At 41.4% G+C, this 15,671-nt stretch overlaps 1 protein-coding gene across 6 annotated transcripts in view; it reads right to left on the reverse strand.

Annotated features, from left to right (window-relative positions):
• Positions 1-15,671, reverse strand: part of LOC126253538 (uncharacterized) — a 109,650-nt gene that overhangs the window by 41,196 nt on the left and 52,783 nt on the right. For 2 of the 6 annotated variants that reach the window (XM_049954928.1, XM_049954929.1), the window contains one exon: positions 9,378-9,599. The exons of 3 other annotated variants lie outside the window; for them this stretch is intronic. In XM_049954928.1, coding sequence (XP_049810885.1) covers positions 9,378-9,389 — 12 coding nt within the window. In that variant the 5' untranslated portion in view covers positions 9,390-9,599. Of the gene's footprint in view, positions 1-5,784; positions 5,808-9,377; positions 9,600-15,671 lie in introns of those variants that run through there. One more of the 6 variants, XM_049954931.1, reaches the window with a different exon arrangement.

Consider the following 15,671-nt stretch of genomic DNA (forward strand, 5'->3'; position numbering starts at 1 on the left):
GGGAAGGTAACGTATGGCACCCAATGGTCGAGACTTATCTCTCCCAAAACTCTTGCTTCCATCATTTGATAAGCTGGTGAACGCAGGCACGGAGCCGTTTAAGGGCTGTGAGGTGGTCCAGGGAAAGGTGCTGCTTATGCAGCGGCAGAGCTCGCCGACGCTCCGTAATTCCTTCAGCAACTTCTGGAGACAACCAAGGGACTGCCTTTCGCCGGGGGCACCCTAAAGAGCGAGGGATCTCATTTTCAGCTGCAAAAACAATTGCTGTAGTCACCTGCTCAACCATCACATCGATGTTACTGTGTGGGAGAGATTCAATGGTAACAGCAGAAGTGAAAGTTTCCCAGTCCGCCTTGTTTAAAGCCCATCCCATCTGGGCAGGCGTCCGTGGGCCTGACAATGGGGCAGTGACAGGAAGATGGGGAAGTGGTCACTACTACACAGGTTGTCATGTGCTCTCCAGTGGATAGATGGGAAAGTCCTGGGTTGCAAACTGATTTATCATTGGCCGAGTAAATACCATGAGCCACACTGAAATGTGTGGCAACCCCAGTATTTAAGAGAGAGAAGTCGAACTGAGACGGTAAAGTTTCGACATCTCTGCCTCAACCAGTAAGCAAAGTGCCACCCCACAAGGGTTATGGGCGTTAAAAATCTCCCAAAAGTAGGAAAGGTTTAGGGAGTTGATCAATCAGTGCAGCTAATACATTCAGGGGTACTGCACCATCTGGAGGAAGATATACATTGCAGACATTTTCTACAGCCACAGCTTCAAGAGGGGTTTGAAGGGGCGCAGTGTCACAACAGACTGAGCTTAGGACATAAACACAAACTCCACCTGACACTCAATTATAGTCGCTACGGTTCCTGTAATGTCCCTTATAGCCACGGAGGGCAGGGGTCCGCATTACCAGGAACTAGCTTTCCTGGAGGGCAACACAGATAGCAGGTGTAAAGCTTAACAGCTGCCGTTGCTCAGCCAGATGGTGGAAAAACCTGCCGCAATTCCACTGGAGAATGATGCGATCGTGAGACTTTGAAGGCATGGAACATTCAATTAGGTAGGTTACGCCTCAAGAGTCACCTGCTGCCACCGACTTATTGCCTGAGCAGTCTATATCCATTGTGTCTGAGGGCCTGGCGAGATCTATGTCCACAGCGGACGCCAAAATTTCCATCCCATCCTCACATGCAGAGCTTGTAGGTAGCGGTGGTGTGGCTGCCACTGCAATTTCCTTGGTCTTAGGGGTTTTCTTTTTGGATTTCTCTCGTTGCTCCTTGGGTTTCCATGGCTGGGAGAACTTCACTGGCTCAGTCTCCGGGACTGAGGATGAGTGTGAAGCCCTACAACCAGCTGCTTTTGGGCTCTTCAGCCACTGGCAGGTGTCATTTTTCCCACTAGCAGAAATCTGGGAAGGGAGTGACCCAAGGGACCCCTTCCTAGCAAGAGAAGCCCAAGAAGACTAACGCTTCTCCGGCTTAAAAGTGGAGACGGACATATGCGATGGTTGGAGAGTGTTGTTCCTGAAGTAGGTGGTGCAGGAGCAACAGGAATGGAAATGCCCCCCACCATCAAGGGGGCAGGTGTAGTCTTCCAGCTCAGAGAGGTGACTGGGGTTTGCGGAGCTGATGGTGCCAGAACTGTTGTAGCGGCAGCGTAAGAGGTCATATCCACAGGAATGCAAGCGTTCAAATTTTCTCTTAGCCTCAGTGTATGTCAGACGGTCCAGCATCTTGTACTCCATGATTTTCCTTTCTTTCTGGAGAATCCTGCTGTCTGGCGAGCAAGGCGAATGATGCTCTTCGCAGCTGACACAGATAGGAGGCAGGGCACATGGAGTATTGGGATGTAATGGGGGTCCACAATCTCGACATGTGACACTGGAAGTACAGTGGGAAGACATCTGGCCAAACTTCCAGCACTTAAAGCACCGCATCGGGGGAGGGATATAGGGCTTTACATCACACCGGTAGACCATCACCTTGACTTTCTCGGGCAATGTATCACCCTCGAAGGCCAAGATGAAGGCACCGGTGGCAACCTGATTATCCCTCTGACCCCGGTGGACACGGCGGATGAAATGTACACCTTGCTATTCTAAATTGCCATGCAGCTCATCGTCAGACTGCAAAAGAAGGTCCCTGTGAAATATAATACCCTGGACCATATTTAAGTTCTTATGGGGTGTGATGGTTACAGAAATATCTCCCAGCTTGTCACAAGCGATTAACACCCATGACTGGGCAGAGGGTGCTGTTTTGATCAAGACTGACCCAGATCTCATTACGGACAAGCCCTCCACCTCCCTGAACTTGTCCTCTAAATGCTCAACAAAAACCTGAGGCTTCGTTGTCATGAAAGATTCCCCATCAGCTCTTCAATATACAAGGTACTGGGGCAAATAAGATCCGCTGCCATCATTAGCCTGACATTCCTCCTATGGTGTGGCCAGGGAGGGGAACGATTTGGGGTCGTACTTCTGTGCATTGAATTGAGCTTGTGAACATTTAGAGACTGCTGGTGTTTCACCATCAGCAAGAGATGATGGACTACGCTTCATCATGTGTCATCCACCCTGATGCCACCCACTTTGACCAGGGGCCCTCCCCACAGGCACCACCCAGCTGCAGCAAAGGCCACCTAGCAGGATGCCATTGCCAGGAGTCCCAATTCCCCAGAAGGATGGGCATCTACCCCTTGGCATACGTGGGGAGTTAAAGGTGCAGGCATCAGCAGAGCAATCCCTGTGTGGTAAGGGGGCTACAACCAACAGGGTACATAGTGGCCCCACCACAACGGACTGGCTACCATGCTGGCTATCAGGTGCAAAGAAGTCCATGGTCATCGTCGACGCAGAAAGCGACACTGCATAGACGTTGGTGGGAAACGCACCCAGGAAGGTGTCCCACCCAAGAGATGGAGAAAGGGTGGGACTGCAATGTGGCGACGAGAAAGCGGGCTAAAGATCTCAATGCACGATGGACACAATGCACCATGTAAGGTGCCCTTCCCCAATTGGCTCGCTCTTTGAGAAAATTTTGAAGAATGGAGGTCAAACCCTACAGGGGACCATCATATGAGGCCGAAATGTGAGAGATTACTTTTAGTCACCTCTTATGACAGGCAGGAATACCTCAGGTATATTCTAATTCCCGGACCCACAGGGGGAACAAGTATTTGGCTGTTTCTTTCAGTTACATTAAGATTTCTGAGGCTGTAATTACTATGGGACCTGAGAACACAGCTGATTTTATCCGAGTACATATCGTATTTTGCTTCTTTCCTGACGTGAAGGAGTTACAATCTCTCTTGCTTCCAAACTTATCGTCTGTCCGCTGCTCTCTCATAGGCTGCATAGAACTAGCAGCTGACGTATCCTCTTCCATTCCCATCACATGTAACAGTGAGTGTTGACAACATTGCAGCTCGAAACACCTAAGTACACCACTGGCTCCTAAACAGACTTTCACTGTCTCTGCAGAAATTAATATTATTGTTTAGTATTTGTCCAATTTTGAAGTCAGTTCAATTCCGGCTACAAATGGATTCAGGCAAACTCCAATATAAATGTGGTAGGTGTTCCCAAAAAGCCAAAGTATTTGGTATAGATTCTCTTGGTTGGCATACTGCCCATTCACTACTATCCACCATAACTCATCTTGTTCTCACTCAAGCTAGTATCACTGTCCCCCTCCAACACTTCCGTAGCACTTCACCTGAACAAGTGTGAACACAGACTGCAAGATCTTCTAGGATGCATGTCATACATAACGACAGCAAAACAACGGTCATGTCAGCGAGCCACAATTGTTTGCGATAGGTTAGAAGAACATTCTGGACAATGGTACACTCCGTGACACGATGGTTCAAATCTCACTCTGAACTTTCTTTTTTTGATGAATTTGGAATTACCATGACTTTTAAATGTATAATTCATTAAATTTATGCTAATTAAGATGTGTCTAATCAATCATTCTGTTTTAATTACACACTGCACACACAATTCCAGTTTTCATTGCAAATATAAATGCTTAATTATAGATTTTTATAGAAGGTAGTTAATAGAAGTTCTTTAAACCACGAAGATAACTTCAATTTTTAGGCAAAAATGTGAAAAATTGAACAGTCTTTATGGCAAGGATTGTAGAAACGTGGGAAACAATTTTCACAGCATCAAGCACACCACACAAATGCTTCATTTTTACAGTTGCCACCTCACCACATCACTATGAGCACAATTGAACTAGAGCCAAATTAAGTGATTTGTTGCAAGAAATAACAAGACATTTAAGGTACCAGATGTAATGGGACTAATTCATTAAGCTTTGTCCCCTGTCATCACTGAACACTGGCGGCATACAGAACAACACATCAAAAGAAGAGGAGAAAATGTGGCACTTGGATGGCTTCATGGCTACTGTTGTTGGTCACCTCGTTACAATGTAGTATATGACAGCTCCAGTGCTGAAATTTGCAGTATAATATCACTAATCTGTCCCCTATGGGACCAGGAGCATGGTCACAACACAAAAAAGGTTGGGTTATCAGAACACTTTTAATGATCCATAACATAACAGTGCAGTATCTTGGGACTGTGGTTAATGTTACTACAGACCAATAATTATTCTATATTTGTCAAGTTCTGCACCCGTTTAAACCAGACTCATCAATGTTGCACACTTTATCAAGATTAAACTCAACCAGTTTCCAAAATTCAGAATGAATTCAATGACAGCTGTTTCGGCAGCAGACAACTTCCCACCAGAAATCATTACATTGCCATGTCATTGTTTTCCACCGATGTAATAAGCCTTTACTCACTGCAACTTTTTATTTTTGTTGTTTCCACCTAATTTTTCATACAAAGTCAGTGCCTTTTCTTTTATGAATGGTCCAGAAATTAAGTTTCTTTTCTTCTCACCTGCTTGAACCACACCCACAAAGCACTGTCTAGAATTTCACTTTTAGGTTTCTTGAAAGTCTTGCATATTTTCAGTCCTTTCTCATTGTCAGTCATGACTGTACGACCTTCAAGAGTTTTCCTAGTTTCCCCCCCTCCAGTCTTTAACAGTTGTTATACTAATCCCTCCCTCAGTTGCAATGGTTTTGGAGTGAATCATTTTTATCTAATCTTTCAATTACTTTGCTAAAGCCAGCACCATATGTTTATGGTAAGTTGATGTCGTAATATAGTTTTACTCATTTTAGTGAAAGACGAACACTGTCACTAATTTACACAACCAATGTGTACACAATAACATTTAGTGGCAAAGTTTGAAACAAATTATTTCACACTAAAACTGATCGACCTACTGCTCCAACCAGACCATCCAAGAGCTTTAGCGAGGTTCTACTGTATTTCTCGGATTGGATATGAGAAGTTCAGAGGTTACCAAATGGATGACTGTAATTAATTTCAGTGGCTTCAATATTTAACTGTACAATAAAATCCCTGGAATTGGCTTTTGCATCACGCATAGCTCGCCCAGAAGAATTCCTTACAAATTTTCATTGCTTTTAATTGCCATATTATGTTATCTGAGAACGAAAGCATATAATGCCTTCTGTCTGGTCCCCTAAGAAGCGTGTGGTATTGTTGGAATTTTAGCAAATATTATTTCGTTCTCTTCATGCGTCTCTCTTTTCACATCTTAACTGAAACTGCTCACATCACTGGCTGGCTAGGGCTGTCCAAGTTAAATGCACTGGTAAGCAGTTGCCCCATATTATCCCTCAATCAATGTGAGTGTAACAAAGCATAAAATGTATCTTTATTATCTTACTTTACTGTGCTCGAGTCAGCATGGCTTCGGCTCCACATGAAATGAAATCCAATGAGATTCCTGCAAAAGCGTAACAATACACGGTGTAACGCTTACATCACGTTTATTCTGATGATTAACACAGTATAGTGCATATTTTCTCATATATCCCTTGCACTAGTACCAGGTGAGTCAAATGTCACTTGATTGTTCGCACAACACTGATAATAACCAAATCTTCACCTGTAAATGCAAGAGAACCCTTATATACTCTATTACACAATGTAAAAATGCGAACCCCAGCAGCAACTGTTTAATTTATTAATGTAAGACAACCCTGTATTTTTTTAAATGATGAATTTGGGAAAAAACTTTTCTTATAATCAGGTAAATATGGTATGCCCCACTACCATTTTTACTTTTCTGTTCCTTCTTTACCAGTTCGTTCAGATTTCATTTCCTAAATACACAGATATTCAAAATAAATATTGTGATTACATACAACTATAGCTATTTAACGCATAATTATGTACTGATAAGAATTATGGAGAATGTAAAAGGAAGTTCAAAATTTGAATCATTGTGCAAAAGTAGTGAATCAAAAGCTGGCATTTGCGTGGTGACACGTAAGTGAAAAGCTTTTAACAATGAGGTAGCCTTAAGTGGCAAACTTAACTGACACATTTGAATATGGATTATAAAAAGACCTTCCTGTGTAATTGTACATCAGAGTGACTCACAGAATATCAATGTTTTCAGCACAAAAATTTACAGTACATTTTTCTTCATCACTAGGACACATTTGAGTAATGGCTGATGCCACAGTTTGTTATGATTCCACGGATTACATGTTTTAGCAAGGTGGATCACCCCCACTTTGAGATTCACACCTTTTTTAAATCAACATCTCCCAAAACCACTGGATCAGTCATACTGGAGATGACGACGTCATTCTGCTCTTGTCCATCTAGTTCTCTTGACCTGTCACACACAGATTTCTTTTCATGGGTTTATGTGAAAGACCTTGTGCACGTGCCCTCTTCACCAAAAATTCCAGAGATCAAAATGCACATTTATAATGTGCTCATCAGTGACTCAACATAAGCTTCAGAATGTATAGCATGAAGTGAATTATTGCTTAGATGTTGTCCATCTTACCAATGGAGGTCATATAGAACACTTTTTAAACTGGAATTTCTTTCATATTGCCTCTAACTCTTACTGATGCATGAAATGGTTACAGCCATATGCAATCACTATTCATTTACAGTTGTCCTGTATAAAAACCCATCAACTTGTGCAACAACTTCAATCTTAATTTTTACTACTTTCTTTTAAAGGTATTAGTAATAAATTATTTTAGTGAGACTGCAGTTGATTTTCAGTCCTACTGCAAACTACTTCTATAAGTACGTACCGTAAGTTACTAAAGTTTAGCTGCACTAGAAGCAAATAGTGCTATGTCATCATTAAAATGAAGGTGGTTCAAATATTGTCCACTAACATGTATTTCTCCTTCGTTTTTCCAGCTTGAGAATCATGAAACTTCCTCAGAGACTGCTGGGAACAGTTCTGCCGGTATAGAATCTCCTTGCAGATTCCCCCTTCCAATTCAAAATTTCTCACTATCCCGATGAAGTCTAATAGAGGCTGAAGTATTAATTAGTATTTTTCAGTATACTAACATGTTGAATAATGCCCTTTTCTCAGGGGCTGGGAGTACAGATTTTGTTGAAACTGACCTTTATCAAAAACCACAAATCCCAGAAAAAGTGATAATTTGTACTCACTGCTCCAAACTATAATCATCCATTGTGCTATGTCAATTTCTGAAGCCTGCTTATCCCTTTGATTCATTAAAATTTCATTCCCTCTATACAGTTAGTGAAAATTTTTATGAATGTCTATTACATTACTGACAGGCAGCTGATAAATCGAAATTTTTGATTTTGCATGTTCCCCTTTTCTTGTTATAGAGAAAGTGCTGTTCCCGTTTTGAAGAATGGTTTTCTTTTGCAATTCTGTAAATAATTCTGTTAGTCCCATTTTCAAAACTGTTCCTACAACTTTAATCATTTCAACAAACACCTCCTGGTACCTTCACTTTCTTCGTATCTTTAATGACTTTGTATACCACATCTTTCCAAAACATCATTTAACTGTGTGTTTCTGATTCATCTGAGGAGCAATACAAATATTTAATTTCATGTTTTCGTGAGTTGTATCTTATTTTTAAAAATAACCTATCAGCTCAGTTTAATAACTTTATGTTCCCCAATAACAGGATAAGCCCAAGTATCTGTCTAATAACGGAATTATTTAAATTCTACTTCTGTGTTCTTTGAAAAGAAGATGTCGTTCATGGAAGTTACAAGTCGTAAATTTTTAGTTTCTGCTTCAATTTTTTCATACTTTTATTGTTTATAATTGCTCTCATCAAATTTTAACTGCTGCTCTCAAGTCCTCGCATAAACTCTCACCTTTTCTTTCATAGTTGTCTCATTCCATCTGGCATTTGCTCCTTCCTGCACCCCCCCCCCTCCATGTGTGTGTGTGTGTGGGGGGGGGGGGCGCGACTGTAGTCATTTATGACTCTGTAACCTTCATTTCTTACATGCTGAACTTTGAACTTTCTAATATAATCTCTTATGCCTCTCTAATCATGCATACATTCTCAAACTGCATTTATGATTTCCTGCTCGAAAAGCCTGTTCCTTTGCATCTTTGAACATATTTTGCCTCTGCATCTTACAAGTATACTATCACTTCAAAAGCCGTTCAGGATCATTGGATTGTGTGCACAGTCAATTACAATTTTAATTCCATTTGGTTCTTGCCAATCCCTTTTTGTATTTGTTTTCTTCTGGAAGAATGTTTAAAAGTCATACATATTCTCAGCAAATTCTGTTAATGTATGACCTCTGTCATTTCTGGTATCTTGTCTAAAGTTTCCCAGTTAGCACCTACTATTTAGTTTATGTCCTACTTCAACATTAAAATTTTCATTCTAACCTCTTAGAGGGATTCCTTCAATTAGCTTCCCTCTCTCTTTATTGAGGCCCTCTGTGTCTCATCATCTTACTGGTACTGGATTTTAATCATTCTGTTTACAATAAAGTCTACACTTTAATTTCTTACTGTTTCACTCTTCTGTAATAAAACAAATTACAGTTTTTAATTCAATTTGGCCTTTTTTTTCCCCAGGTCTATTACATCATGTTATTTCAAGTTTTCTTTAATTTTCTCCCATCTTTACATTCCCTATTACAGCTGATACTATATTGCAATCAAAATGTCGTAACTGATGTACTGACCTTAACGAGTGGAATTCCGGAAAATAAACTGCATTTACCAACATTTTAAGGGCAAAATTATTTGAATTTAACTTTCTGGGTATCATAGGATTTGAAGAATAGGTATTTCACTAAGTAGCTTACTCACCTGAATGACCAGACCATGACGATAACTGTAAAGCAAATTGTCCATATGCTTAGAAGCCACATAATAAATGCATGCATTGCCACATAATAAGGGCATGCTTCACCCAAAGAAGTGAGACCAGAAGACAGAAACTGAATCAAGATTTTGTGACCTGCTGGAAGTCTGATACACACCTTACATCGCATGTAGTATAAACTTCAGAGTATGGTTCCATCAAGTTTTTGTTGATAACAGCATTCTCAAGGAGGTGAGGGATCACTACAACTTTTGTTCGTTGATCTGTTTTTCTGTTTTCTTTGTGCCATCTGGAACTCAACTGACAGATTCTGCAATATGCTGACCGATTTCCCAGTGTTGAATGACGCTTATTTGCTTTATGTTTTTCCCCTGTCATTCTTAAAAACAAGAAATGGCATGTGAGACTTAAATTTCAGATATACTAATATTTATGCTTCTCCTAATGTTAGTATTGTCTAGCTGTATAAGAAAAGTGTGATTATCTTATTCGGACAAACGTGATCTTAATTTTTTTTCTCGTACTCTGAATCCTATAGCTGAAGCAGAAAAAACACACTTTTGCAGTTCCATGTAGTTTTATCATTTGAGTATGTCGAAAGGTTAAGCAACTGATTTGCTAATAGTAAACTTCAACGTTATAGTTACACCCAACCAAAAGACAAATGCAATACTTCATCAAATGAACCCACTGAAATTTATTTCTTACGGTCACAGTAGGCAAGTGTACTGTAATCAAAGTTAATTCATTAAGCAAAAACACAATATAACCCCTTGATGACCACCCGGAGGAAACAAAACTATAATGGCGTTGCTTGTGTGTGAAAAGCGAAACTGCACCAAACTTTGCATAATGAGGCAAAAAAGTAGCTAGTAGTAAAAAAATACAAACATTAACTGAGGTTTGCACATGAAACTTGACATTAACTTTCATCTTTTAGACAACGTAAAACAAAAAAAATTGACACACTGAATATTCCTCAAGTAAAAATATGAAGTTGACTCCACACTGAAACCTCAGACCTAATTTTGTGACCAGGCAGAAGTTCTGACGTTGCACCTGGATTCTGATAATTTTGCTTTGCCAATAACAAATGTCGTGGGGAAAAAACTTCACAGAATACTTACAGACCACATACTTGCAATCTTTAAATGTTAGCATAAAAATTGCAGTAAACACAACACGCACACACAAATTATCACATTATGTCTAAACTCTATATGTAAACAGAGAACAACATTATCCACTACAAGCTTTCTCACAATATTGACAGCAGAAACAGAAATAGATGTAACTTAAGAGGAAAGCTGTACAACATAAAAATAGTAACATGAAACAGTGATGTACCCACACTAACAAGCTATTTCTTCACCTTGAGTATGCCACAGAAAGACTGAAGCAACCACGAATAATGAACTGATCTTTGAATTATCAAACATGCCATCATGCATCACGAAATAAAGAGAATGTGACCTAAGCCTCGAAAATCAGATACCTTTAGTTGCGTATTCAACTTAGAAACAAGAAAAGCACTTTGCAAGCACAGACTAACTGTGGTGTACAATCACGTAGTCTGTTCAGGAGACTGTGTCCAAGTAGTATTATACCTTCCACATGACAAAAATTATATCAAGAGTCAGCTCGCAAATGATTGTTATAAAGCTCTCTCCAATACTAAAAAGTTAGCAATTATGTAATGATAATTATTGAAGCGTACTGAAAGCACGTAAGTTTTCCATTACTCTATAGTTATTTAGTTTGTTTCTGCTGCTCTCATTACATGAACAGAGGTGCAATTACTAAAAGTAAATAGTATTAAAGTTCTCTGGTTTCATAAGTAATATGTTGCAGCACTTACTATCCACTGTATAACTACCCCATCTGTGTAGTGTTAAATAGATAAAAGAGAATCTGTTCAAATTAGTGTGTGTTGTTATACAGCATTCCACCTTGTTCTGGAATCAAAAAAAAGAGTAATGCAGAGCTCTTGTGATGTAAAGTTCACTACTACAAGAAGAGAGCAGCAACTGAATGGATCCTGGATGCTAAAACTGGAATTACATCTACCTCACCTTAAAACCTTCTTGCTGGATTAAAACTATGTGCTCAACTAGGCTCTAACCAATCTTCTGTCTTAAGTCATTTCTCCACAACATCATTTCTTCAGCAATGATAGTCTTGCTTAGTATGCAAGAGAAGATAAGCAACATTCCAAAACTAGGAGATGTTGATGATGTTGTTGTTGTGGTCTTCAGTCCTGAGACTGGTTTGATGCAGCTCTCCATGCTACTCTATCCTGTGCAAGCTTCTTCATCTCCCAGTACTTACTGCAACCTACATCCTTCTGAATCTGCTTAGTGTATTCATCTCTTGGTCTCCCTCTAAGATTTTTACCCTCCACGCTGCCCTCCAATGCTAAATTTGTGATTCCTTGATGCCTCAAAACATGTCCTACCAACCGATCCCTTCTTCTAGTCAAGTTGTGCCACAAACTTCTCTTCTCCCCAATCCTATTCAATACCTCCTCATTAGTTACGTGATCTACCCACCTTATCTTCAGCATTCTTCTGTAGCACCACATTTCGAAAGCTTCTATTCTCTTCTTGTCCAAACTAGTTATCGTCCATGTTTCACTTCCATACATGGCTAAACACCATACAAATACTTTCAGAAACGACTTCCTGACACTTAAATCTATACTCCATGTTAACAACTTTCTCTTCTACAGAAACGATTTCATTGCCATTGCCAGTCTACATTTTATATCCTCTCTACTTCGACCATCATCAGTTATTTTACTCCCTAAATACCAAAACTCCTTTACTACTTTAAGTGTCTCATTTCCTAATCTAATTCCCTCAGCATCACCCGATTTAATTTGACTACATTCCATTATCCTCGTTTTGCTTTTGTTGATGTTCATCTTATACCCTCCTTTCAAGACACTGTCCATTCCGTTCAACTGTTCTTCCAAGTCCTTTGCTGTCTCTGACAGAATTACAATGTCATCGGCGAGCCTCAAAGTTTTTACTTCTTCTCCATGAATTTTAATACCTACTCCGAATTTTTCTTTTGTTTCCTTTACTGCTTGCTCAATATACAGATTGAATAACATTGGGGAGAGGCTACAACCCTGTCTCACTCCTTTCCCAACCACTGCTTCCCTTTCATGCCCCTCGACTCTTATAACTGCCATCTGGTTTCTGTACATATTGTAAATAGCCTTTCGCTCCCTGTAATTTACCCTTGCCACCTTCAGAATTTGAAAGAGAGTATTCCAGTTAACGTTGTCAAAAGCTTTCTCTAAGTCTACAAATGCTAGAAACGTAGGTTTGCCTTTCCTTATTCTTTCTTCTAAGATAAGTCTTAAGGTCAGTATTGCCTCACGTAGAGGTAGGAGATAGGTACCAGCAAAAGTTAAGTTGTGAGAGCAGAACACCAGTAATGCCCGGATAGCTTAGTCATTAAAAGCATTGTCCACGAAAGGCAAGTTTCCGGGTTTGAGTACCATCTGCCATACAGTTTTAATATTCAGCAACTTTCAAAACAGTACACAATCTACTCAAGCAACAGATTCATTTTGGTAACTACCTGTTCCTTCTGTTGTAGTCTTCCAAGAGCATAATTAAAGACGATAATTTTCGTTCTATGATACACCATAAAATTTATTTGATATTGGTTAAATGTTGTCAGTTACAGACACACAAAACATTTTGTTCTTTATTATAGGCAGTGTCTGATACTGATCTACCTTTCTCATTAATATTACTTTAAACACTGCAGCGATTGAAGTGGGAATATAAAAAAGAAAGAAAGAAAGAAAGAAATGTGAAAACTGCTGAACAAATGTTAATACCATTGCCTGGCGTGAGCCCTATAATACCGTGGAGGCCTCAGACTCACTACTAAAGGGGCATGGGTGCACAAACAATCACATGACAACAGAGCAAACGTGTACACATGTCAACTATCCACTACACTCAGTCACACTGAAAAAAATCCACTAGAAGAGGAAAGGGGTACAGTACATTTCCTGGCAATGGAAGGAAAGAAGTGTACAAAAAATATATATATATATATATATTGGGTTTTAGGGCGCTCAACTACTAAGGTCAATAGCAGCCAGTCACAAATGTAAGTGCACATATAATCGGGTAAAACTCAGGGGGGGGGGGGGGGGGACACCAGAAAGTTCTTACAAAGATAAAATAATTAAAAGAGTTAGATGTCTTTGGACAAGTCCGTCAAAGTAAAAACAAAGAACACGAGCAGCTGCTCGAGCGTCATCAGCTAAAATTTCCTGCAAAGTAGATGGCAGAGACAGGACAACATGAGATTGATTAAAACGGGGACACGACAATAAAACATGGTGCACTGTCAATGCAGGACCACAAGGGCACTGCGGGGTCACCGGATAGCAGGTAGCGGTGGCTAAATCGGCAATGCCCAATCCGCAACCTGGCCAAAATGACCTCCTCTCGCCGAGAGGGTCGGGAGGAGGTTGTCCAAGCTGTTGGGAATGGTTTTATGGCCCAGAGCTTATTTTCTTGAAGTGACGAACAAGTATCCCACCATAATGACACAAATCTCTTACAAACAACCCCACTAATGTCAGACGATGGGACACAAAGGGAGGCTGGTCGAGGCAGGACGACTGCAGCCTTGGCTGCAGCATCAGCAGCCTCATTCCCAGGCACTAATACATGGCCTGGAACCCACATAAAGCTAACATGAGAGCCATCATCAGCAAAAGAATGGAGGGACTGCTGGATCCGTTGCACCAAGGGAGGGACCGGATATGGAGCTCCAAGGCTCTGAAGAGCACTGAGTGAATCAGAGCAGAGTACATACGGAGAATGGCGGTGGCGGCGAACATACTGAACGGCCTGATAAAGAGCAAAAAGCTCGGCCGTAAAGCTGGAACACTGGTCGAGGAGCCGGTATGTAAAGGTGACGTCCCCGATGACAAAGGCACAGCTGACACTATCGTCAGTTTTGGAACCGTCAGTGTAAATAAAGGTGTTACTGGCGAGTCGCACACGAAGTTCGACAAAACCGTGAGCAATACACTGCATCCGGAGTACCCTCCTTCGGGAGCGAGCAGAGGTCAAGATGAATATGAACCGGAGCCTGGAGCCAAGGTGGTGTCGGGCTCTCACCCTCTCTGAAGGTGGTAGGGAGGGCAAAATCCAATTGTTGAAGCAGGCAACGAAAGCGGACTCCAGGGGGCATCAGGACAGACACATACAACCCATACTGACGGTCAAGAGAATCGTCGAAGAAAGAGGGGTGGTCGGGCATTTACAACAGACGGCAGGCATACCGACAAAGCCGTACGTCGCGCCGGTAGGTCAATGGTAATTTGGCAGCTTCAGCATAAAGACTCTCGACGGGACTAGTAGAGAATGATCAGGTCGCAAGACGTAACCCCCAATGATGGATGGAGTTGAGACGGCGAAAGAGGGATGGCCGAGCAGACGAGGCTCCCATAATACAGCTTTGATCGGACTATGGACCGATATAAGCGAAGCAGGACAGTGCGATCCGCTCCCCAAGATGAACCACTAAGAACACTGAGGACATTAAGGGAACGTGTACAATGGGCAGCCAAATGAGAGATATGTGGAGACCAACAAAGTTTCCTGTCCAGTGTGAGCCCTAAAAACTTCGTTGTCTTCACGAATGGGAGAACAACGGGATCGAGATGGAAGGAAGGTGGAAGGAATGCTTTATATCACCAAAAATTGATGCAAACTGTCTTCTCTTCAGAGAACCAGAAGCAATTAGCCACACTCCACGAGTATAGGCTCTCAAGACAACGCTGAAGGCAGCGCTCCAGGAGGCATATTCTCTGGGCATTGCAGTAGATCGCAAAGTCATCGACGAAAAGAGAGCCGGAGACGTTAGGTGGAATGCAATCCATAACTGGATTGATTGCTATGGCAAAAAGGGCTATGCTCAAAACGGAGCCCTGAGGCACTCCTTCTCCTGGAGGAAGAAGTCTGACAATATGGAACCCACACGTACCCTAAACATTCGATCTGTTAAAAAGGAATCAATAAAAAGGGGCAGGCGACCACGTAGGCCCCACCTGTGCATAGTGCGGAGGATACCTCCTCTCCAACAGGTATCGTAAGCCTTCTCCAAATCGAAGAACACAGCTACCGTTTGGTGCTTTCACAAAAAGTTGTTCATGATGAACATCGACAAGGTCACAAGGTGGTCAACAGCGGAGCGGCGTCAACGAAAGCCGAATTGAACATTGGTAAGTAGCCGTCGAGATTCAAGAATCCAAACCAATTGGGCATTAACCATGCGCTCCATCACCTTACAGACACAGTTTGTAAGAGAAATGGGGCGGTAACTAGAAGGAAGGTGTCTATCCTTTCTGGATTTGGGTATGGGAACGACGACAGCCTCACGTCAACGCATGGGGACCTGACCTTCGGTC

The sequence above is a fragment of the Schistocerca nitens genome, chromosome 4 (genome assembly GCF_023898315.1).
Source record: "Schistocerca nitens isolate TAMUIC-IGC-003100 chromosome 4, iqSchNite1.1, whole genome shotgun sequence".
NCBI lineage: Eukaryota > Metazoa > Arthropoda > Insecta > Orthoptera > Acrididae > Schistocerca > Schistocerca nitens.